Source organism: Capricornis sumatraensis, chromosome 15 (genome assembly GCF_032405125.1).
Source record: "Capricornis sumatraensis isolate serow.1 chromosome 15, serow.2, whole genome shotgun sequence".
Taxonomy (NCBI): Eukaryota; Metazoa; Chordata; class Mammalia; order Artiodactyla; family Bovidae; genus Capricornis; species Capricornis sumatraensis.
In genome coordinates this window covers 54792642-54819545 of record NC_091083.1, presented here as the reverse complement: position 1 = coordinate 54819545, position 26904 = coordinate 54792642, and the positions used below count along the sequence as shown (strand labels likewise).

General features: G+C 38.8%; 1 protein-coding gene across 1 annotated transcript in view; it reads left to right on the top strand.

Annotated features, from left to right (window-relative positions):
- The window catches only part of ATRN (attractin), a 182794-nt gene that overhangs the window by 24684 nt on the left and 131206 nt on the right, over positions 1-26904 (top strand). The window contains exon 2 of the mRNA XM_068986876.1: positions 25719-25802. Coding sequence (XP_068842977.1) covers positions 25719-25802 — 84 coding nt within the window. The remainder of the gene's footprint in view (positions 1-25718; positions 25803-26904) is intronic.

The window sequence follows — 26904 nt, the reverse complement described above, 5'->3', positions numbered from 1 at the left end:
AAGGAATTGTCCCTTTTCTAGAGTCTTTCGAGGTAAATGATATATTATTTTTTTACATATGAGAGAAATCCATATTACTTTGTGGTAGTTTTGATTATCATTATGGATGAGTATAGTAGGATATCCTAAGCATTAAAGCATATAGCACTCATTTATAGTGATTACAGAGCATTGTTTTTTTTTTTTAAATAATTATGACACATGCTTAATCTGTTACATTTTGGGACTATTAGTATAAATTTTCATGGTGAACTTTTCTCATTTTGTGTTGACCTTAAAGAATTATTAGATAAAAAATGTTTAACTAAAGATGAAACTTTAGAATGTAGAAATATTTTTACTATTGGTGTCAAAAATTTAGCCACTTACTTTAACACCTAGAAATTCCAAGATTATATGTGGAAGATTTGTTCTTAATTTGGAGTATGTATTAGACTCATTTGTGGAGCTGTTAAAGATGCAAATACAACGCTAGATCCCTGTCTGAGAGTGGTTAATGTTGCAGCCCTATCATTCATCATCTGTTTTCTCAGGCTCTGTGAGTGTTTTGATGTATGCTCCAGTTGAGAACCCTATATCATAGATTTGGGCAGGCGCTAAACATGTTAGTGTATTTTGTTTCTTTGTGACAGCAGAGGCCAGAATACCAGTAAGTTTGTTGATCTGTCCACTTCAGTGGGACCATTTGCATTTTTATGTCAACTTAAATTATGAAACAAAATTCAATAGCAAATTAGTCTAGGCTCAGGTCATTAAGAGGACTGATCAAATAAAATATGGTATGTTCACACAATGGAGTACTATAAATGGAGAGCTGTGAAAAGGACTGAGGATAATCTCCATATCAGCTATGTGGTCATCTCAAGACTATATTGTTAAGTGGAAAAAGCAAAGAGCAAAATAATGGCATTGTATGCCACTATTTTTCAAATAAAAGGGCTCTATAAATATATATACCTATATTTTTGTGTATATAGATAGATGAATCAAAGGAATGATAAACCAAAAACTAAGGAAAATGGTTACTCTAAGGAAGGAGAAGGGAATGGGGTAGCAGAAACATGTGTAGAACCTAGACATCTGAATGTACTTTGTGGGTTGGGTTTAAGAATCATGCAAATATTTATTATAAACAAAAATGAAATAAATTGAGAGAAAAAAGCAATTCCTAAAAATCAAATGGAAACAGGAACGTGAATCTAAATGTATATCAAATTTGAGGCTAAGCACATAGAGATTATATTCCCTGGTGGCTCAACTGATAAAGAAACCACCTGCAGTGCAGGAGACCTGGATTCAGTCTCTGGGTTGGGAAGATCTCCTGGAGAAGGGAATGACAACTCACTCCAGTATTCTCGTCTGGAGAATCCCATGGACAAGGGAGCTGGGAGGGCTGCAGTCCATGGGGTCCCAAAGAGTTGGACACGAACTGAGGGACTAACACTTTCACATAGAGACTGTTTCAAATGATTTTGAAACGTAGTAAATTGGACATTGGGCTTCCCTGGTGGCTCAGTGGTAAAGAATCCACCTACAATGTGGGAGATGGAGGTTTTATCCCTGGGTTGGGAGGATCACCTGAAGAAGGAAATGGCAACCCACTTTAATATTCTTGCCTGGAAAATCCCATGGACAGAGGAGCCTGGCTATCCATGGGATCACAAAAGAGTTGGACACGGCTTAGCAACTAAACAACAACAACAGTTTGGCTGTTTCTAATGGGATATACTTCCAAGGACAAAAAACTGCAAAGATATCATAAACAGTTTTTTGTAATCATATAATTGGTAATGATATTGGTATTGTTATTTTGCAGGTGTGTATTATAAAGTAAACAAGTAAATACTTATATTGGATTGAGTCCCTAGATTTTTGAATGGGAAAGAGATATAATCAGAGAAGTTGGGTAAGAATGTTAGGATCCTAAATTTGAGTTGAAAATGTCAGTATGATCTCATGATGTATTTTTTCCTTTTTAAAAATGTATTATTTCCTAATTCTCTCTCCTGAAAAATCTCAGAAATTAAGCTTGGTAGCATTAAGCACTTCTGGTGCCAGACCGTTCTCTAAATAATACTTTTGTTACTAGACAGAACCTAGGGGTACCTGGAAAAATGGCCTATTTCAGGTTGAAGTCAGAAAATACATAAGCCTGGAACATATTATTGTATCATATAACAAGCTACTGGGGAGATTTCTGATTCTGTCAGTGACAGAATAGCTTTTTCTAAGCCAGAACTCTAGCTGAAAACTAGAAAAGCTGGAAAAAAATTTTTTTAACGGCTGTGAAGAGTGAGCAAGGCAAACAAGGATAGAGGGATGAGACTAACTTTTGGTATAGCTTTCCTCAGAGGGATTAGTTGATATGAGGCATGTAGCTAAGAGGTTGAGTGGAAAGTGGTGGTGGAGAGAGACTGAGATTCTAAGCAGAGTTTTGGGTCAGTTCAGTTCAGTTACTCAGTCGTGTCTGACTCTGCCATCCCGTGGGCTGCAGCATGCCAAGCTTCCCTGTCCGTCACCAGCTCTCGGAGCTTGCTCAAACTCATGTCCATTGAATTGGTGATGCCATCCAATCATCTTATCCTCTGTCATTCCCTTCTCCTCCTATCTTCAGTCTTTCCCAGCATCAGGATCTTTTCCAGTGAGTCAGTTCTTTGCATCAGGTGGTCAAAGTATTGGAGTTTCAGCTTCAGCATCAGTCCTTTCAGTGAATATTCAGGACTGATTTCCTTTAGGATGGACTGGTTTGATCTCTTCGCAGTCCAAGGGACTCTCAAGAGTCTTCTCTAGCACCACAGTTCAAAAGCATCAATTCTTCGGCACTCAGCTTTATAGTCCAACTCTTACATCTATACATGACTACTGAAAAAACCATAGCTTTGATTAGACTGACCTTTGTTGGCAAAGTAATGTCTCTGTTTTTGAATATGCTGTCTAGGTTGGTCATAACTTTTCTTCCAAGGAGCAAGTGTCTTTTAATTTCATGGTTGCAGTCACCATCTGCAGTGATTTTGGAGCCCAAGAAAATAAAGTCTCTCACTGTTTCCATTGTTTCCCCATCTATTTGCCATGAAGTTATGGGACTGGATGCCATGATTTTAGTTTTTGAATGTTGAGTTTTAAGCCAGCTTTTTCACTCTCCTCTTACACCTTCATCAAGAGGCTCTTTAGTTCCTTTTTGCTTTCTGCCATAAGGGTGGTGTCTTCTGCATATCTGAGGTTATTGATATTTCTCCCTGCAACCTCGATTTCAGCTTGTGTTTCATCCAGCCCAGCATTTCACATGATGTACTCTGCATATAAATTAAATAAGCAGGGTGACAGTATACATCCTTGACGTACTCCTTAACCAATTTGAAACCAGTCCGTTGTTTCATGTGCAGTTACAACTGTTGCTTCTTGGCCTGCATACAGACTTCTCAGGGGGCAGGTAAGGTGGTCTGTTATTCCTGTCTCTAAGAATTTTCCACAGTTCATTGTGATCCACACAATCAAAGTTAGTCATGCAGAATTGGAGGATGATATTGGAGTTCAGAGCTTGCCAAGAAATAGGGCACTAGAAAACACCCCAGGCTTTTAGTTGGGAACCCTGAAGGATAGGCTGTACTTCATGCTTAAAGGTGAACTCAAAATAGATCAGCTCTCAGAAAAAGCTGAAGGCAAGCTTTCAGATCACCTCAGTCCTTGATTGGATTAAGATCTGTTCCTAGCTTTGTTGCTTGCTGGAAGCAGATGTAAATCTTCTCTGGAGGAAGACAGTGTCATCAGTCACTGATTCAGGTTATCTGTATAGTTTTTATATTCTTAGTGATAATATGAAATATATGTATATGTAACTATATGTAATATATAGCATGGTAAATATTTATAAAGCTTAGTCTGTCCTTCAATTAAAAAATAACCAGAAATGTAAAATGAAAGAACTGAATGAAAATCAAAAGAGAAAATAGATAATTGTGAAGACTTATAGGGATACATCCAGGACAGATATAAATCCAACTATAAGTCCTGGAATTGGTGCAGAAGATAACCAAAGAACTGTGAATGGTCCTAGAAAGGTGAGCTGGTTTGGGACCATAGGACTGAAAGAACAGCCTAGCCATAGGACATTTTGCATTTGCCCCGCAAAAGAAGGCTACCTAGATCTAGTGTTTCCTGAGTCCCTCTAACCTAGCAACAGAACACTTTCCAGGTAGTTTTTGCCTCCCTCAAATCAAATGGGAGTGCCTCTGTAAACATCGTGCAAGTTTGATACCATTGCCGAGGGGGATCAGTTATGAGCCCTCACTGAATATGAGTGCTGAGAAGAAGCACACTCCTTCCCCACCTGTCCTGAGAGTTCTTTAACTGAGAGTTATCAAGGCAGGTAGGCAGAACTGACAAGAGAGACTCTGCTATAGCAAGCATTCTAGTCTGGGAAGCATCTTTGTCCTTGAAGGCTTGGTATTCTCCTCCCCAACCCAGAGACCCCAAAGTGGGCACTACTGGCAAAAAGGACACAGCTACAAGTGGCCTATTCCATAGTTTCTTTGCCTATGTAGGCCTGAGCTACTCCTCCCAATCCAGGAGACACAGGGGCAGGTGGTTGGAACTGGCAAGAGGGCTCCAGTTATAACAAGGGGCACAATCAGGGAATCCTCTTTGTCTCTATGGGCTCAAACTTGCCTTTTCTACTCAGAGACACTGAGAAGCTGAGGGGCACCTTTGGCCTATCCCAGCTTTTCCTCACCTAGAGAATCTTGGCTACTTGGCTTGGGGAAACTCCTTTTGCCCTGTCAGGCAGCACCCTCAGGGACCAGCGGGAGCCTAGTGGCAACAGATAAACAAAGCACACCAAATAATACCACAAAGGCTCTGAAAATTAACCTGTCATTTGAACAGCAGCCCAGAAAAGTAGGCCAGTATCCACATGCTAAAACTCTACAGGGTGACTGTCTACTGAAATAAAGATTTAATGTTTATAAGCCCCTGTGCTAGTGCTGTGTAACATGCTAGACAGAACATTCAAGATACAGCAGACAATAGAAAATCACTCGTTCTGTCAATAACAAAAGAAACTGCAACTAGAATCAGAAAAGATAACAAACACAACGATGAGTCAGATGTTGGAATTTTCTGAGAAGAATTTTAAACTAGCTGTTATAAAAATGCTTCAAAATCAGTTAAAAATGTCTTGAAACAAATAAAAAACAAAATCTTAGCAACATACCAAGTAAAATTCATTAGAATAAAATTTAAAATGACATTTGAGAGAACCAGATGGAAATTTTAGAACTGGAAAAGACAGTAACAGCAACAGCAGAAAAAGTGGCTGGATGGGCTCAATAGTAGAATGACAGTCATTAATAGATGATAGAATCATTGGACTTGAGAACAAAATCATAGAATTCACCCAGTCTAAACAGAAAGCGGACTAGAAAAAATGATCTATGGGACAAAAGATATAGCATTTATGTGACTGAAGTCCCAGAAGGAAAAGGGAAAGAGAATGAGGCTGAAAGAGTATTTGAAAGAAATATGGCTGAAAAGTTACCAAATTTGACAAAAGAAACAATCTAACAGACCCAAGAAACTACAAATCACTTACAGGATAAACCCAAGGAAATCTATACCAAATGCATCAAAATTAAACTCTTAAAATCTAAAGGCACAGCTGTATGTCTCAAGAAACTCAAATAGGGGCTCTGTATCAACCTAGAGGGTTGGGGTGGAGAGAGAGATGGGAGGGACATTCAAGAAGGAGGGAATATATATATATATATATACCTATGGCTCATTCAGACTTCCCTGGTGGCTCAGACAGTAAAGCATCTGCCTACAATGCGGGAAACCTGGGTTCAGTCCCTGGCTGGGGAAGATCTCCTGGAGAAGGAAATGGCAACCCACTCCAGTATTCTTGCCTGGAAAATCCCATACATAGATGGAGGAGCCTGGTAGGCTACAGTTCATGGGGTCGCAAAGAGTCGGACATGACTGAGTGACTTAACTTTAACTTAAACTTTCATGGCTCATTCATGTTGAGGTTTGACAGAAAACAACAAAATTCTGTAAAGCAATTATCCTTCAATTAAAAAATAAATTTTAAAAAATATCTAAAGGCACAGGATACAAGATTAAAATACAGAAGTCAATTGCTTTCCTGTATATCAGCAATGAAGAGATAGAATTTGAATTCAGAAAAAAATGCCATTTATATCAGTACTATCAAAAGTGAAATATTTAGGTATGTGTCTAACTATATATATATATATATATATATATATATATATAAGATTTATGTGAAGAACTCTACAAAACTCTGATGAACCAATCAGAGAACTAAATAAATGGAGAGATGTTACCTGTGGATAGAGAGATTCAATCTTAACAGGATATCATTTCTTCCCAACTTTACCTATAAATTCAGTGTAATCGCATTCAGAATTTTAGCAAATTATTTTGTGAATATCAAAAAACTGATTCTAAAGTTTATATGGCAAAATGAGAAACCCAAAATGGCCAACACAGGATTAAAGGCGGAGAGCAAAGTGGGAAGGCTGATGCTACCTGATAGCAGAGCTTACTGGAAAGCTACAGTGGTACTATCAGAAATTGTGGTATTGGCGAAAGAACAGGCAAATAGATAAGTGGAACAGAATAGAGGGCCGGAAACCTGAAGGCAAAGAAAAGAAGTCTTGAAAGTGGACAGATACAAATGATGCAGGTATCTATGGGAAATAACAAACCAATTCACACAACAATAGATTTCTCATCTGAAACCATGGGCGCCAGTAGAAGTGGCACAATATTTAAAATGCTGAAATAAAAGAATTGTCCATTGTGAATTCTGTATCTGGCACAGTTGTCACTCAGGAATTAAATGGAAATAAAAACATTCTCAGTTGATGAAAACCTAAACGAAGTTGTTGCTAGCAGACCTAAAGAAATAATAAAAGATCAAATCTTGGAGCATCAGGAAAGAAGAAACAATGAAGAGAGCAATAGAAGGAACAAATGGATACTTGTAATAATTTTCCTCCTGAGTTTTAGCAGTCATATTCGATGATTGAATCAAAAACATAGAACTATCTGAGACTAAATATGATGATACTTAAGATAGTAATGATAAAGGACTTAAATGAAAGTGAGGTTTCCATATTTCAATCAGAATAGTAAAATGTTATTACCAGTTTTTGTTGTTCAGTTGCTAAATCGTGTCTGACTCTTTGTGACCCCATGGACTGCAGCATGCCAGGCCTCCCTGTCCATCACCAACTCCCAGAGCTTGCTCCAACTCATGTCCATTGAGTTGGTGATGCCATCCAACCATCTTATCCTCTGTTGTCCCCTCTGGAGGCTTGGGTTGAAAGTTTGGCCTCAGGCCAAGCAACAAGGAGGGAACACAGCCCCACCCATCAACAGAAAATTGGATTAAAGATTTACTGAGCATGGCCCCGCCCATCAGAACAAGACCCAGTTTCCTCCACAGTCAGTCTCTCCAACATCTGGAAGCTTCCATAAGCCTCTTATCCTTATTCATCAGAGGGCAGACAGAATGAAAACCACAGTCACAGAAAACTAACCAAACTAATCACATGGATCACAACCTTGCTTGTCTAACTCAGTGAAGCTGTAAGCCATGCTGTGTAGGTCCTCCTAGGATGGACAGGTCATGGTGGAGAGTTCTGTCAAAACATGGTCCAGTGGAGAAGGGAGTGGCAAACCACTTTAATATTCTTGCTTTGAGAACCTCATGAACAGTATGAAAAGGCAAAAAGAAGAGAACTCTAGTCTTCCCCATTTTATTGTTTTCCTCTATTTTCATTGTTCATTTAAGAAGGCCTTCTTATCTCTCCTTGCTATTCTCTGGAACTCTACATTAAGTTGGGTATATTTTTCCCTTTCTCCCTTGCCTTTGATTCTCTTTTTCACTCAAGCTATTTGTAAAAGCCTCCTCAGACAACCACTTTGTCTTGGATTTTTTCCCTTTGGGATGGTTTTGGTCACTGCCTCCTGTACAGTGTTACGAACCTCAGTCCATAGTTCTTCAGGTTCTGTCTACCAGACCTAACCCCTGAATCTATTCATCACCTCCACGGTATAATCACAAGGGATTTGATTTAGGTCATATCTGAATGGTCAAGTGGTTTTCCCCTGAAAGTGAAACTGAAGTCGCTCAGTCGTGTCCGACTCTTTGCAACCCTGTGGACTGTAGCCTACCAGGCTTCTCCGTCCATGGGATTCTCCAGGCAAGAATACTGGAGTGGGTTACCATTTCCTTCTCCAGGGGATCGAACCCGAGTCTCCCTCATTGGAGTCAGACGCTTTAACCTCTCAGCTACCAGGGTCAGGTTTTCCCCTACTTTCTTCAATTTAAGCCTGAATTCTGCAACAGTGAGCTGATGATCTGAGCCAGTCAGCTCCAGGTCTTGTTTTTACTGACTTTATAGAGCTTCTCCATCTTTGGCTGCAAAAAACATAATCTGATTTTGGTATTGAGCATCTGGTGATGTCAATGTGTAGAATCATCTGTGTTGTTGGAAAAGGGTGTTTGCTATGACCAGTGTGTTCTCTTGACAAAACTGTGTTAGCCTTTGCCTACATTTTGTACTCCAAGGCCAAACTTACCTATTACTCTGAGTATCTCTTGACTTTGTACTTTTGCATTCCAATCCCATGATGGAAAGGACATCTTTTTGTGCTAGTTCTAGAAAGTTTTGTACGTCTTCAGAGAACTAGTGAGCTTCAGCTTCTTTGGCATTAGTGGTTATGGGATAGACATGGATTATGGTGATGTTGAATGGTTTGCCTTGGAAGTGAACCGAGGCCATTCTGTCGTTTTTAGGATTGCATTCAAGTACTGCATTTCAGACTATTTTGTTGACTATGAGGGCTACTCCATTTCTTCCAAGGGATTCTTGCCCACAGTAGTATTAATAGTTATAATGGTCATCTTAATTAAGTTCACCCATTCCTGTCCATTTTAGTTCAGTGATTCCTAATATATTGATGTTCACTCTTTCGTCTGCTTGACCACCTCCAATTTACCTTGATTAAATGGACCTAACATTCTAGGTTCCTGTGCAATATTGTTTACAGCATTGGACTTTACTTTCACCACCAGACACATCCACAACTGAGCATCATTTCCACCTTGGCCTAGCCTCTTCATTCTTTCTGGAGCTGCTAGTAATTGCCCTCTGCTCCTCCCCAGTCGCACATTGGACACCTTTCGACCTGGGGGGTCATCTTTTGGTATCACATTTTTTTGCCTTTACATACTCTTCATGAGGTCCTCCAGGCAAGAATACTGGAGTGGGTTGCCATTTCCTTCTCCAGTCGAGCACGTTTTGTTAGAACTCTTCACCATGACTTGTCCGTCTTGGATGGCCCTGCACAGCATGCCTCATAGCTTCATTGAGTTATGCCAGTCCTTTTGCTACAACAAGGCTGTGATCTATGAAAGGGTATCAGTAGTTACCATAGATATACTAATTACCTTAAATATAAAAGCAAATTGGATGAAAAAATATGACCAAGTTATGCAGCTTGTGGGAAAGTCACTTCAAGTTCAACAGTGTAGGTAGGTGGAGAGCAAAAGGATGGAAAAACTATACCATATAAACATTACTTTTAAAAAGAGCAGGAATGGCTTTACCAATACTTGATAGGTTAGATTTTAGAGTATAGGAAATTACCAGAAACAGAGAGATATTACATAAAGATAAAAAATAACAGTTAACCATTGGCAAGGCTTAAGAAAGGGAGTGTATGAAGAAGATAGGAGAGGAATGTGAGGAAGCCTTGTATTGTTAGAACTGTCTGTCTTGACTGGTGGTGGATACATGAATACACAGGTGACAGAATTGTATAGAAGTTACACAGCCACATGTACATGCATGAGTATAAGTAAAATTGTAGAAATCTGAATAAGATTGATTTATCAATGTCAGTATTGTGGTTGTGATATTTATTATAATGTAGTTCTGAAGAATATCCCCATTTAAGGAAACTGGGCAAAGTATACAAAGAATCACTGCATTAACTGTATATGAATACATTATTTCAACTAAAATTTAAATGAATTTTTTAAAGGCTCAGGGAGACTAAGAAGACATGACAACTAAACATGCTTTTGGTTCATGTTTTGTCGTGGTTGGATTCAGACTACACTTCCTTGGCCAGGATGCTGCTTGGGTGTGGAGAGGTATCCTCAGGTGTCACTTCTAGAGGCATACTTCTAGTGCCTGTCTGTCCCTTACTTTTGATATAAATTTTATTTTCCTTTATGAGGTATTATCTTATTTTCCCACTAATTCTTCCTATACTATTAAGTAGTATTGGGGAGACACTTTGTAAGACTGTGCACATAGCCTGCTCCACATCAGATTTTCTTCCAGCTTTTTACATCTATGATGTTAAAAATAACTAATATTCCTCACTCAGTAGTTAACAAAAGAAAGATTTGAAAACACTTGGCCTAATTGACATATAGAGTATAGTGCACTATACAGTGACTGTATTCTTCTAATGTTCATTAATTGAAGAAAAAAATCACTCTAGTAATTTGAAAATATTTCAAACGGAATTATAATGAGTATATTTTATCTTAAAGTTTGAGGATAGCACTAGTGCCTTGGTGAGAATGAAAGTTACAACTTTAAATGCATATATTAAAAAAGAAAGATTGAATTAGTAGTCTAAATGATCAACTCAGAAATATAGTAAAAACACTTCAAAATATACTAGAAAGTTAGAATGAAATAGATGAGAAGTTTATTTAATATGAAAGATATAAATAGAGCAGTTTAATAAAGGTAAGCATTAAAAGACTACTAAAGTTGATAAACTGCTAGAGAGGTTGATAAAGAGAAAATAAATAGAAATAACTGATAACAGTGATGATAAAGGGACCATCACTATAGATCCTTAAAGACATTGAAAAATCACACGAGGATATTATTACGTTTATTCCAATAAATTTAGAAAAATGTAGATGAAATGGCAAACTCTAGTAAAACTAACTTACTGAAAAGAAGACTTCAGGCCCAGATGTCTTCAATAGTGAATTCTTGCAAACTTTTATAGGAGAAATAGCACCAGTGTTACACAGACTCTTCGAAGCCTAAGGAAAAGAGGTGAAATTCCTTGTTTTTATGCATCCAGCATATGTTTGTCATCAAAACCTGATAAGGGATGGAAACAGCAGGTCAGTCTAACTTACCAAACATATTAAAAAAACCAAAATATTTGCCAACTGTGTCCAGCAAAATATAAAAAGAATAATGACCAAGTTGGATTTATTTGAAAAATTAAAGTAGATTTACCAGAATAAATGAGAAAAACCAAATGATCATTTCATTAGATGGACAGTTCTTTTAAGAATTAGAGTTCAGGACTCATTAGTGGTTAAAAAAAATTGTTTAAAGGATGGAAAAATACTTTTTAAATCTGATAAAGATTTCATACAGAGAAATTAGGGTAAATATCACAGTGTATGGTGAAATAGTGAAAACTTTCCCCTGAGATAGGGAACAAGACAGGGATATTTACCATCACCAGTTCTTTTTCATTGTAGTAATGGAGATCTTACCCAGTTGCAATAAGATAAGAAAATAATAAAATATAATAAAAACATTAGAAAGGAAAAAATGAAATAGTCATTTTTTGTAGGGAATATGTTTGTATTGATCATAGCTTTTGCCTAGGATAACCAGAAGAATCATGTTCCCATCATAGAGGTGAAAATTTTTTTGTTAAAAATATATATAGGTGGCGTTTAAATCTTCGGAGGCAATCTGAGATCAGCTTACCTAGTTAGTTTAGGTTGAGGCTGAGATTGGAACCTTGGGGCATTCCTACAATTAGATACTGGGAAAGGCAGCTGGACTTATTAAAGGGGACTGAGAAAAAGCTGCCTGTGAGTCCAGAGTATAGGGTTTGATTTGGTAAACCAAGTGGAGAAAGTGTATTAAGAAAGAGGGAGGTGCCCCAATTTCAGACTGTACTGTGAGCTGTGGTAATAGAGCAGTGTGGTACTGGCACAAAAATAGACGCAGTGAAACAGAATAGATCAGTGAAACAGAATAGAGCCCAGAAATGAACCCTTACTTACATAGGCATTATCTATGATAAAGGAAGCAATAATGTACAATGGGGAAAAAACAGCCTCTTTAATAAATGGTATTACGTGATGAAAACTGGACAGTTACATGCAAAAGAATCAAACTGGACTACTGTCACACCATGCACAAAGATAAATTCAAAATGGAGAAGACTTAAATATAAGACACAAAACCATAAAATTTTTGCAAGAAAACATATGCAGTATGCTCTTTGACATCAATCTTAGTTTTTTTTGTGTTTTTTTTTTGTTTTTGTTTTGATATGTCTCCTCAGGCAAGGGAAACAAAAGCAAAAATTAACAGATTGGACTACATCAATCTAAAGATCTTTTGCACAGTGAAGGAAACTATCAAGAAAATGAAAAGGCCATTTACTGAATAAGAACATACTCACAAATGGTATTTTCAATATAGGATTAATATCCAAAATATACAAAGAACTCATACAGTTCAACATGAAAAAACAACCTGACTGAAAAATGGGTCAGTTCAGTTCAGTCACTCAGTCCTGTCCAGCTCTTTGGGAACCCATGGACTGCAGCACACCAGGCCTCCCTGTCCATCACCAATTCCCAGAATATACTCAAACTTATGTCCATCAAGTCGGTGATGCCATCCAACCGTCTTGTCCTCTGTCTCCCCCTCCTCCCGCCTTCAGTCTTTCCCAGCATCAGGGTCTTTTCAATGAGTCAGCTCTTTGCATCACGTGGCCAAAGTATTGGAGTTTCAGCTTCAGCATCAGTCCTTCCAATGAATATTCAGGACTGATCTCCTTTAGGATGGACTGATTGGATCTCCTTGCAGTCCAAGGGACTCTCAAGTGTCTTCTCCAACACCACAGTTCAAAAGCATCAATTCTCCGGCACTCAGCTTTCTTTGTAGTCCAACTCTCACATCCATACATGACTGATGGAAAAACCATAGCTTTGACTAGATGGACCTTTGTTGGCAAAGTAATGTCTCTGCTTTTTAATATGCTATCTAGGTTGGTCATAACTTTTCTTCCAAGGGGCAAGCGTCTTTTAATTTCATGGTTGCAGTCACCATGTGCAGTGATTTTGGACCCCCCAAAAATAAAGTCTGTCACTGTTTCCACAGTTTCCCCATCTATTTGCCATGAAGAAAATGGGTGGAGGATCTAAACAAATGATTTTTCAAAGCAAGTATGCCGATGGCCAGTGGCACATGAAGAGATGCTTAACATCAGGTAAATGCAAATCAGAATCACAGTGAGCTATCACCTCACACTGGTCAAGAATGACTGTTTTCAAAAAGACAACAAATGACAAGAATTGGTGAGGATGTGGAGAAGAGGGAACACTGCGCACTGTCGGTGGGAATGTGAATTGCTGCAGACACTGTGACAAACAGTGTGTTGTTCAGTCTCTCAGTTGTTTCCAACTCTTCGACCCCATGGATTGCAGCATGCCAGGCTTCCTTGTCCTTCACCACCTCACAGAGCTTGCTCAAACTCATGTCCATTTAGCCGATGATGCCATCCAACCATGTCATCCTGTGTCACCTCTTCTCCTCTTACCCTCAATCTTTCCCAGCATCAGGGTCTTTTCCACTGAGTCTGCTCTTTACATCAGGTGGCCAGGATATTGGAGCTTCAGCATCAGCATCAGCATCAGTCCCTGTAATGAATATTCAGGATTTATTTCCGTTAATACTGACTGGTTTGATCTCCTTGCAGTCCAAGGGACTCTCAGGAGTCTTCTCCAACACCACAGTTCAAAAGCCTCAATTCTTCGGTGCTCAGCCTTCTTTATGGTCCAACTCTCACGGGCATACGTGACTACTGGAAAAACCATAGCTTTGACTGTTTGGACCTTTGTCGGCAAAGTAATGTCTCTGCTTTTTAATACACTGTCGAGATTTGTCATAGCTTCTCTTTCAAGGATCAAGCATCTTTTAATTTCATGGCTGTAGTCACTGTCCACAATGATTTTGGACCCCCCAAAAATAAAGTCTGTCACTGTTTCCATTGTTTCCACATCTGTTTGCCATGAAGTGTTGGGACCAAATGCCATGATCTTAATTTTTTGAATGTTGAATTTTAAGCCAACTTTTTGACTCTCCTCTTTCACCTTCACCAAGGGGCTCTTTAGTTCCTCTGCTTTCTGCCATAAGGGTGGTGTCGTCTGCATATCTGAGGTTATTGATATTTCTCCTGGCAATCCTGATTCCAGCTTGTTCTTCATCCAACCTGGCATTTTACATGATGTATTCTGCAAAGAAGTTAAATAAGTAGGGTGACAGTGTACAGCCTTGATGTACTCCTTTCTCAGTTGTCAACCAGTCTGTTGTTACATTTGCTGTTCTAACTTGCTTCTTGACCTGCATACAGGCCCCCAGGAGACAGGAAAGGTGGTCTGGTATTCCCATCTGTTGAAGAATTTTCCACATTTTGTTGTGATTTATACCGTCAGAGGCGTTGGTGTAGTCAGCAAAGCAGAAGTAGATGTTTTTCTAGAATTCTTTTCTAGAATGCTTTTTCTGTTATTCAACGGATGTTGGCAATTTGATCTCTTGATTCCTCTGTCTTTTCTAAATTCAGCTTGAACATATGGAAGTTCTCCGTTCACATACTGTTAAAGCCTAGCTTGGAGAATTTTTAGCATTACTTCACCAGCATGTGAAATGAGTGCAATTGTGTGTCAGTTTGAACATTCTTTGGCATTGCCCTTCTTTGGGATTGGAATGAAAACTGAAAAAAGATTGAAGATTCCTCAAAAGTTAAAAATAGACTATTATATGATCCAGCAGTTCTACTTCTGGGTATTTATCCAAATGAAAGAAAACACCAATTAGAGATTATACATATGTATCCCTGTGTTCATTGCAGCATTATTTACAATAGCCAAGATATGGAAGCAACCTAAGTGCCTATCAATAGATGAATGGATAAAGATGTGGCATGTATGTATATTGTGTGTGTGTGTATTCATTCTGAGTTTTTGTGACCCATGGACTGTAGCCCGCCAGGTTCCTCTGTCCATGGAATTTTCCAGGCAAGAGTACTGGAGTGGGTTGCTGTTTCATACTCTTTGGCATCTACCTGACCTAGGGATCAAACTCACGTCTCTTGCTTCTCCTGCATTGGCATGCAGATTCTTTACCACTGAACCACCTGGGATGGAGTATTATTCAGCCATAAAAAAAAGAAATCTTGCCACTTGTGACAACATGGAGTGTATTACATGAAGTGAAATAAGAGAAAGAGAAATACTGTATGAGTTCACTTGTATGTAGGATCTAAAAAGAAAAACAAATGAACAAATATAAGAAAACAGTTGTAGATGCAGAGGACAAACAGGTGGTTGGTAGAGGAGGAGAGTGGAAGAGGAGAAAAATAAGTGAAGGCGATTAAAAGGCACAAACTTATCATTGCAAATGACTCATTGGTATGAAATGTACTGTGTGAAGAATATAGTCAATAACTATGTAATATCTTTGTATGATGAGATTGTAACTAGACATCATTATCATTTTGAAATGGATAGAAATATCAAAATACTGTTTTGTGTAACAGGAACTAACATGCGTTATAGTTCTATTATACTTCAAAAACAAACAGGAAAAGAGATCAGATTTGTGGTTACTAGAGGCAGGGCGTGGAGGGTGGTGGAATTAAATGAAAATAGTTAAAAGGTACACATTTCTAGTTATAAATAAGGAAGTACTAGGGATATACAACATGATATATTTAAGTAACACTGTTGATTGTTATATATAAAAGTTATTAGACTAAATGCTAAGTGTTCTCATCATAGGGAAAAACCTAATTTTCTGTTTCTTTAATGTTGTGTCTATATGAGGTGATAGATGTTTGGTAAATTTATTGTGATAATTTTGTGAAGTATGTAAGTCAAATAATTGTGCTGTACACCTTTAACCTATAGAGTGCTGTATTTCAATTATATCTCAAGAAAATTGGAAGAAAACATAATAGTAAATGCAAAAAAAGTGGAAGTAATCAGCTATTTCAAGTGTTGAATTAAGAAGGGATCTGAAAATTTACCCCTCTGTACCTTAACAAAAGCATTTCAGAGGAGGGGTGAGGGTTAGACCCCATTGGAATGGGGTTAAGATATTAGGAGGTAAGAGTGTTGTCAGTGAGAATAGATGATTCTTTTTTTGGTTGTGCTGAGTCTTCATTGCATTGTGCCAGCTGTTCATTGCAGCACATGGGCTTTCTCTAATAGCAGCATGCTGGCTTCTGGTTGTAGAGCTTGGGCTCTAGAGTGTGCAGATGCAGTAGTTGGGGCATGCGGGCTCTCTGGTTGTCACACATGGACTCAGCGTGTTGGCTGAGCATGCTGGCTCTCTAGCTGGGGTGCGGGCTTATTTGTCCTCCAGTATGTGGGATCTTAGTTCCCTGACCAAGAATTGAACCTGTGTCCCCTGAACAGGAAGGCAGAACCACTGGACCACCAGGGAAGTCCCTAGTCTTTTTTTGGGGTGGGTGGGAGGCTGCACTGCACAGCTTGCAGGATCTTAGTTCCCTGTTCAGGGATTGAACTCACACCCTGGACAGTGAAAACGTGGAGTTCTAACCACTGGGTCACCAGGGATTCCCAAGAGTAGATAATTCTTCTTAAGAAGACTTTTGATGTAAATGTAAGAAAGTAGGCAGAACATGGCAAGTGAGTTTATTTATTTTTTTAAGAAGGAAATCCAACAGCTTGTCTTATGCTGATCCAGTAGATAGGAAAAGTATAGCATAGATTTAGAATTAGGTTTGTTCTGGTGAGGCCCTTGATTGAGTAGTGTTTTAAGAATTCTGGACCCAGGTAAGGGGTGTGACCCTATCCATTGTAACTAGGGGAAAGCAAAGTACTTGCATTAAAGTAATGGAAGGAAATGTAGGTCTCTTCTGATTTATTTCTTCTTTCACCAGCTATTCACTTTGTATTATTAGGATGCCAGACATACCTCTAGACACTAGGAATAATGAATAGAACAGACAAAAGTCCTTGTTGTCATGAAATGTATATTCCACTGGAGGTAAATATACATGAAACAGTGGAGTAATCAGAGGATCCTCAGCTAAAATTGAAGAAAAGGAAGAGGGTTTGGAAAGTGAACGATAATAAGGGATAGCAGTGAATCGGCCAGGGATGTGAAAGAATTGGTTTTCCCACAGTGCTGGGAACCTCCTTGAGAAATGTGTTTCTAAGTATGGAGTGAGACCAGTGAGCACAGTGTTTTGTCTCTAGCCTTATTTAGCTGCTTGGTTTCATATACAGAGTGAGCAGAGAGTTGGATTCAACCAGGTTTTGCCATGTGTATATAATGTATCTTAAGATGCCACTGAATGTAAAATATACCTGTATCTTGTGTACTTCTAAGAAAGAAAAAAATAATCATTTAAACTGCATGTTTTATAATGCATCCTAATTTCTGAGCTGTTAAGAGAAACATGTTTATCTTGGGGTTGGTGAAATAAGTAGTTGGGATGCTTTCAGTTATAAGTGCAAGAAAACCCAGACTCAGATGGGCTTTAACAGTAGAGAGGAAAGACATAGAAAGAAGCCTGGATGAGACTTGCTTCCCTGACTCTCCTAACTGCAAGCTCCATGCTTCTGTTGAAGCAGCTTGCTGTGGGGACCTATAGGAAACTCTGGGATCTAAATTCTGTTGTGATTCTTCTAGACACAGAAGGCAGTGTAGCTGGGCCAGTGAAGCAAGGCGCAGGGGTCACAAAGTTGCAGATCTGGAAACGCACTGTTGCTCCATGGAGTGCAATAGGTCTTTCTCACTTACAGAGTCCAGTATATTGCTGAAGGGAGGTATTGTTAAGGCTGTGGGAGTACTGGGAGACCTGAGAGCAGAAAATATTTATACCTAGATGATGGAAGTCTAATATGATGTAACCACTTAGGAGACACTTGGGCAGTTTCTTTAAATTTAGGTGTGTATCTATACTTCAATATGGTGATTCCTTTTTTTAGTATATATTTGTCCTAGAGAAATGTTCATACAAAGGCTTGTACACAGGTGTTCTTAGCAGCTTTGTTCATAAGCCTCTATAACTACATAATCCAGGTGTCTATCAACAGGAAAATAGATAGACATGTTGTAGTCTATATATTCATACAACAGAATACTACCCAGCAAATAGGAAAGAACAAGCTATTGATACACACAGTACTTGGAAACATGCTGATCAAAAAAGGCAAGGCACAAAAGTGTCTTGGTATGATTTCATTAAATCAAGTTTTGTCAAACTAGTCTGCAGTGATAGAAACAAGATCAGTGTTGAGAGCGATTACCTGCAAGGAGGTCTGAGGGAACATTGAGGGGATGATAGAACTATTTTATATCTTGTTTGGGGTATTTTATATGTGTGTAAATTTGTCAAGACTTACCATATTGTACATATTTGATGATTACATTTTATTCTGTGTAAACTAATCCTTATTAAGTTTGATTTAAAAATTTGGTTGGAAGGAATAAAATCAATATAATTGTCCTCATGCTAAATGTGAATAGGCTATATTGTGAAACTGTTAGACTAGGTTGAGAAATAAAACCTAAGCACATTCTGTTTAATAGAAACAAACTTTTACTCTCTACCCTTGACCTCAGTTTGGCCTCAGGTGTGCCTGTGGCAGAGTACATGAGCTCGCACCTTCTGATGGAAACACCGAAATCATAACTAAGTGCTGAACACCCACCAACAAAAGAATACTGGAACCTACCAAAAAAGGTATCCTACATCCAGAGACAAAGAAGGAACCAGAACGTGATGGTAGGATGGATGCAATCATGACAAAATCAAATCCCATACACATGGGGTGGGCAACCCACAAAGTAGAAAATAATTATACCCACAAAAGTTCTCCCAGAGGAATGAAAGTTCTGAGCCCCACATTAGGCTCCCCAGCCTGGATGTCTGGCAACAGGAGGAGGAGTCCCCAGAGAATGTAGCTTTGAAGGCCAGCAGTGTTTGATCACTCGAATTTCACAGGAGTGGGGAAAACTAAAACTCTAATCTTAGAGGGTGTAGATAGGGTCTTGTGTGCACCAAGACCCAGGAGAAAAAGCAGTGGTCTCATAAGAGACTGGGTCAAACTTACCTGCTAGTATTGGAGGATCTCCTGTGGAGGTGGAGGGGGTGGTTGTGGCTCACTTTGGGGACAGGGACACTGGTGGCAGCAGTCCTGGGTAGCCCTCATTGGTGTGAGCCATCTTGGAGGCTGCCATTTTCTCACCAGACTTGGCCTCACCCAACAGCTTGTTGCCTCTGGTGCTGGGATCCCTCAGGCCAGACAACCAACAGGGAGGGAACATAGTCCCACCCATCAGCAGGTTGTTTGCTTAAAGTCTTCCTGAGTAAGTAGCTCCCCAAGAAACACATGATCTGACATGGCCTAGCCCACCAGATGGACAAGACCCAGCTCCACCCACCAATGAGCAGGTACACTTTCAGCTGGTACTTTCACCAGGAAGCTTGCACAAGACTCTTAGACACCCTCATCTTCAGAGGGCAGAAAGCAGAAGCTGCAACTAGAACCCTGCAGTCTATTGAATGGAAACCACAGTCACAGGAAGTTAGACAAAATGAGACAACAGAGGAATGTGTCCCAGATGAAGGAACAAGATAAAACCCCAGAAGAACAACTAAATGAAGTGGAGATAGGCAGTCTCCTTAAAAAAGAATTTAGAGTAATGATAGTAAAAATGACCCAAGATCTTGAGGAAAAGAATGGAGGCACAGGTGGAGAAGATACAGAAATGTTTAATGAGGGCCTAGAAGAACTAAAGAACAAATAGATGAATAAGACAGTAACTGAAATGAAAAAATGCACTAGATGGAATAAGTATCAGAATAACTGAGGCAGAAGAATGGATGAGTGAGCTGGAAGACAGAATGGTGGAAGCCACTGCCATGGATCAGAATTGAAAGAGTAAGAAGAAACGAGGGCAGTCTTTAGGAGATCTCTGGGACAACATGAAAAGTACTGACATTCTCACTATAAGGGTCCTAGAAGCAATGGCAGCCCACTCCAGTACTCTTGCCTGGAAAATCCCAGGGATGGAGGAGCCTGGTAGGCTGTAGTCCATGGGGTTGCTAAGAGTTGGGCATGAGTGAGCGACTTCACTTTCACTTTTCACTTTCATGCATTGGAGAAGGAAATGGCAACCCACTCCAGTGTTCTTGCCTGGAGAATCCCAGGGACGGGAGAGCCTGGTGGGCTGCAGTCTATGGGGTTGCACAGAGTCGGACACAACTGAAGCAACTTAGCAGCAACAGCAGAAAGAGAAGAGAGAGAAAGTACCCAAGAAAATATTTGAAGAGATAATAGCTGAAAAATTTCCTAACATGGCAAGGGAAACTGTCATTTAAGTCCAGGAAGCACAGAGAGAGGCTCAGGTCAAATAAATCCAAGGAGGAGTACACTGAGACACATAGTAATCAAATTGACAAAATTAAAGACAAAAAATATTAAAAGGAACAAGGGGAAGCAACAACAAACAGCATGCAAGGGAATTTCTATAAGACTATCAGCTGATTTTTCAGCAGAAACTCTGCAGCCCAGAAGGGAGTGGCACAATATATTTCAAGTGTTGAAAGGGAAGAATTTGCAGCTAAGACTATTCCTCCCAGCAAGGCTCTCATTTAGATCTGACAGAGAAATCAAAAGCTTTACAGACAAACAAAAGCTAAGAGAATTCAGCACCACCATAACAAGTTTTGCAGCAAATGCTAAAGGAATTTCTCTAGGCAGTAAAGAGAAGGCCATAACTAGAAACTGGAAAATTACAAAGGAAAAACTCACTATTAAAGGTAAACATACCGAAAAAAAAAAAAAAAAAGATAAAGTGATTAGTGATGGTAAGAAATCATCCACACACAAATATGTCAAAATCAGCAGTTCTAAGAAGAGGAGAGCACAAATATTTCCAACTTATAACAACTTATAACTAGCAACTTATACCAATCTTGGTTATATATAGACTACTATTTGAAAACCTCATGGTAACCAGAAACCAAAAATCTCAATAGATACAGAAAACAAAAAAATGGAATCTAAACACAACATTAAAGTTAATGATCAAATAACAGGAGAAGTGAACAAAAGATAAAGGAAAAGCACCTAGAAAAACAAATCCAAAACAGTTAACTAAATGCCAGTAAGAACATATATATTAATAATTACCTTAAATGTAAACGGAGTAAGTGTTCCAACCAAAAAACAGAAATTGACTGAATGGATACAAAAACAAGACATATATATATATGCTGTCTACAGGAGTCCCCCTTCAGATCTAAGGACACATACAGACTGAAGGGATGGAAAAATGTATTCCATGCAAATGGAAATCAAAATTGGATAAGCAATAGTTGTATCAGACAAAATAGACTTTAAAGACTGTTGCAACAGACATGGACACTACGTAATGATCAAAGGGTCAGTCCAAAAGGAAGATGTAACAGTCGTAAATATTTATGCACTCAACATCAGAGCACCTCAATATATAAGGCAAATACTAACAACCACAAAAGAAGAAATTGACAGTAACACAGTAATAGTGGGGGGCTTTAATACCCCACTTTCATCAACAGACAGCTCATTCACAGAGAAAATCAGTAAGGAAACAAAGGCCTTAAATGACACGTTAAACTTAATATTTGTAGAGCATTCCATGCAAAAGCAGCATAATACAAATTCATTTCAAGCGCACATGGAACATTCGCCAGGGTTGATCACATACTAGGCCTCAAAGTGAGCCTTGATAAATTTAAGAAAATTGAAATCATATCAAGCATCATTTCTGACTGCAACATTATGAGATTAGAAATCAACTACCAAGAAAAAAATAAAAAAACACAAACACATGGAGGCCAAGTAGTATGCTATTAAAACAGCAATGGATCACTGAGGAAATAAAAAATTACTGAGAGACAAGTGAAAATGAAAGCAGGATGACCCAAAACCTATGAGATGCAGCAAAAGCAGTTCTAAGAGGGAAGTTTATACTTATACAATCTTAGGAAACAAGAAAAACCTCAAATAAACAACCTAACCTTACACCTAAAGCAACTAGGGAATGAAGAACAAACAAAACCCAAAGTTAGTAGAAGGAAAGAAATCATGAAGATCAGAGCAGAAATAAATGTAATGGAGATGATTAAAACAATAGAAAAGATCAATGAAACTAAAAGGCAGAAAAAAAATGATATATTGTAGGGTAGAATATTATGCTACATGAATTAAACCAGTTCCCAATATTTTGGAGCGTTTCCCACAAAGTTTTGTTGAATGAAGAAGAGGACTATATAAGAAGATTAGTGTAATAATAATTTGTATAACCAAAACTGATTTAAGAGAACCATCAGAGGCTACTCATCAGGGACATTCTTGTCAGGGACTTGTATGTATGAAGAAAAATAAGAATGTTGTGAGGTGGTTAAATGTTTATCTTGGTGGGAAGAAGGGGGAAGTACCTGGAGAGAGCAGTAAAGGAAAAAAAAGAATTGTCCTTTAGTTGACCCTAAAAAGCCTGTCTGATCACATCTATTCATTATCTGTAAAATTATGTAAATGTATGTTTAAAGATACAAAGTAAATATTTAAAATAATCTTTTTCCAAAAGTGATATATATTTGCAAATACCTGAACATGTCCATGTAAAGTCTGTAGAAACTCTTAGGAGCAAAAGAAGTATAGTAGAATACTCTAAACTGAGCTAGTGGGAAATTTATTTACCTGTAAAATTGGGGTGGTCTCTGTGGTTGTTTTGTACGATTCTTCAGGGACCTTGCACTCACCTTTGATTTGTCACCCTTTGTGTTCTGGCTCATGGCATGATGACTAAATTAAAATCCAAACACAGCAAAGTCCAGTGGGAGAAGGCTGGTCTCTTAGGATTTCTGTCACAGGTTGGGTTTCTTAAAAGCATTTGCTGAGATAAAGTTTGAAGTACAAGTTAGGTATAATGTCTAGGTGAGGAAGGAGCAGGAAGCAGAACTGGGCAAAGGAAGAAGTTGAGTTTCAGTGCAGGCCTGACAAAAGAGAGCTCTGGAGTAATGATTGCTTGCCAGAGTTGTCCTGTGTTAAATTGAAAAATGCCCAGCCTTTATATCCATTCTAGGGTGGACTGTACTTGGAAGGGCATGACCTGAGGTAAGGATGGAACTGACATCTGGATGCTGTCTGTGGACCACAATCACTTCTGCAGCTGACAACAAGTCTTTTCTTGAAGAAGAGGTCTAGGTGGCATAGCTTCCTATCTACCACACTTATCTTTCGTAGGAATGAGGAAATATTTCCTAGAAGCCTTCCATCAGACTTCCCCTCACATCTGAGATTAGATTACATGCTGTGACCCAAGTAATAGCCTTTCTCCTCTTCAGTAAAGAGTCCTGATTTTTCACTGAGTATATACATGGTCATCTGGGCTAATGGCTCTATTTCTCAGCCTCCCTGGACATTTAGGTATGTCTAAGTTTTGGCTAGGGGCTAAGTTGAATGGTTATTTTTGACTTAGAGGAAAGGGGGTTTGTACCTTGTTTCCTTGCAACTCCTTCCTGCTGGGTAGAATAAGGAGATAATAACTGGAGTTATTATGCTGGATGGCATCACTGACTTGATGGACGTGACTCTGAGTGAACTCTGGGAGTTGGTGATGGACAGGGAGGCCTGGCGTGCTGCGATTCATGGGGTCGCAAAGAGTCAGACATGACTGAGCAACTGAACTGAACTGAAGTTTGTGCAGCCATTTTGGATTATGAGGTGGAAGCACACGTTGAGGAGGACAAGAGCAACAAGACAGAAGGTCCCTAATGATCACAGAAATGCTTATGTGCTCCAGGTTGCTTATGTTTGGGCTTTATATCTTGGTTAAAGTCATTATTATCTAGGTTTTCCTATGAATTACATTAGACCTTAACTGATACACATTTCTTATTGGCACGAGGGCACAGGAAATCATGATTGACTTAGACTGACATTTTGGGAATGGGATGGATGTTGGGGAATAAGACACAGAGACATTTATATCAGGCAAGTACAGCAAGAGAGAGAAGGCAAAGAAGTCGAGGGATTTTCGGGGATGATATTTGTGATGGACCCAGGAATCATAACTAGGTAAGTTGGAAAGTGGAATGTGTGAGTGATGAACATGAAGAGTGATCGTTTGTGGATTGGAGGTCTCTGGGGCTGGAGACTCACTGGAGAGGGGGAACTAGGCTAAATGAACTAGAGAAAGCAGAAATGGTCATCAGAGTGTAGGTCACCTTAAATGGAGATTTTGGTGGTAGAGCTTTTACTCCTAACATCAGGTCTGAAAAGAGTTGGTAACTAAAGTAGGGTAGAGGAAAAGATTGTTAATGGTGAAGTTAAAATACGGAGTTGCTGGGCTTTGGGTGGAACATCTTTATTATGGTTGAGTGGAGGGTAGTGAAGTAGATGCTGATGTTTTGAGTAGGTGAAGAGGAGTAACTGGTGTGTCAGTAGGTGACTCAGAAAGTAAGGAAGGCAGATCCAGAAGAGAGCATCTGTTTTGGAAAAGCTGACATTGTTGATGGAATAGGGAGGAAAAGTGATCTGGAAACAGCTATTAGGAAAGATAGCATCCTTCTTATATATTAAAATTTTCTATATAGCAAAAGATAGTAGACACAAAGTATAAAGAAAAAATAAACTGAGGAAATCTATTTATAGTACATTTACCATACAAATGGGAGCTCCTTGATATAAAAAGAGCTCGTAAATGTGATGCAAGGAGTGAACTCATTGGAAAAGACCTTGATGCTGGGAAAGATTGAGGGTAAGAGGCAAAGGGGGTGACAGAATGAGATGATTGGGTGGTATCATTGGCTCAGTGGACATGAGTTTGAGCAAACTCAGGGAGATAGTGAAGGACAGAGAAGCCTGGCATGCTGCAGTTCCTGGTGTTGCAAAGTCAGTCATAACTTAGTGACTGAACGACGACAACTTGGTAGCAAAATAGGTAAAGAATATGTAATCTTAATTTGCAAAGGAAAAAATGCAGATGATCAAAACATATAAGAAAAAACCCATATGTTAGCATTAGTACCAGTAAAAATATTAATGAGATACTAGGATGTGCCTATCATTGGCAAGACCTAAAAATATTGATAAACTTCCAAGCTTGGCATGTGTGTGGGGAGTAGGTGCTGGTGTATACTGCTAATGGAATGCAGTGGATTGCCACTTCAGCTGTTGGGTGTTGGGGATTGATGTGCTTGCCCATCACAATTATGCTGGCTACAGCATGTTTATTGTATTAACACATTTTTCTTGTAATGGTAACTGTGTGGCCTTGTTTTTTAAAAACCAACTTATAAGTAACTTCTTGTGGCCATTTTTATAGTGCAAAATGTGATTTTCCCGTCTTAGCTGGAAAAATTTTGGTGTTTTTGTTCATTCCTTTTGGTTTTCATATGTTTGTATCCCCTTAAGTATGTGACTAGATTTTGTTTCATCCAGATTTGTGTAATCTGAATGAAATAACTATCCAGTCATTTTCTTTTGGCCATAATATGTATCAGTGTACCCAGTTGGATTGTATTGAGAATTAAGAAGGATATTATTAATACATTAAATTTTGATGAGTTTGAACTTTATTTAATTACAGACTAACTGGATCTTCTGGATTTATAACAGATGGACCTGGAAATTATAAATATAAAACAAAATGCACATGGCTCATTGAAGGACAGTAAGTAATAATGACTTTTTTTTCTTTTTTAAGATAGAGCTCATTGTGCGATTACTTTTCCAACAAGTAAAATTAACTGTATCAACTTAAAATATTTTTTATTTGATAAATTTTTCTTTCACAAGTGAATTTGATTAGCTGAAGCTCCAATACTTTGGCCATGTGATGTGAAGAGCCAACTCATTGGAAAGACCCTGATACTGGGAAAGATTGAAGGCAAAATGAGAAGGGGACGGCAAAGGATGAGATGGTTAGAAAGCATCACCGACTTGCGTGCTCAGTCACTTCAGTCCTGTCCAACTCTGTGACCCCATGGACCATGGCCCGCCAGGCTCCTCTGTCCATGGGATTCTCCAAGCAAGAATATTGGAGTGGGTTGCCGTTTCCTTCTCTATCACCGACTTAATGGACATGAATTTGAGCAAACTCTGGGAGATAGTGGAGGACAGAGGAGCCTGGTGTGCTGCAGTCCATTGGGTCACAAAGACTCAGACATGACTTAGCGACTGAACAACAAAAATTTTTTTTCCTTAATCTTCAGTGTTAATTTTAAAATTTGTGTTGATTGGCAGATGAATTGTACATACCAGAAATTTGTATATTTTCGATTGTAATAGTTAGAAAACAATATATTATTATGGTTGAGGTATGTAAAGAAAATTTCACTTGAATAGGTAGCAGGGAAGGCAGGAGATTTTGATAGCCCTTTTTATTTGTTTGTTGGTTAGCTTATTTATTCATTATTATTTTTAGTGATTTAATCTATAGAAGTTTATTTCTTGCTAACCTAACAGTTCCATGGCAGGAGTTACCAGTCAGCAGGTACCTTTCTTTCCATTAGTAGTAGGACCCATGCTTTCTCTTTCATTTTCAACTCTACAGTTATTTTAAGAACCACCAACCATCCTCTTTTCTCCTGGGCCACTGTAAAAGCCTTGAAATTGGCCTCCAGCTCCAGCTTTTACCTTTGTCCCTTGCACACTTCTCACTCACTGCTTATCTCATGTGGCTTCTTTTGTTTGCTGTGTTTCACACATGCTGATTTTCTTCATGTTGCTTGGACACATCAACTTCTTGTCTAAGACTTTAAGATTGTTGTTCT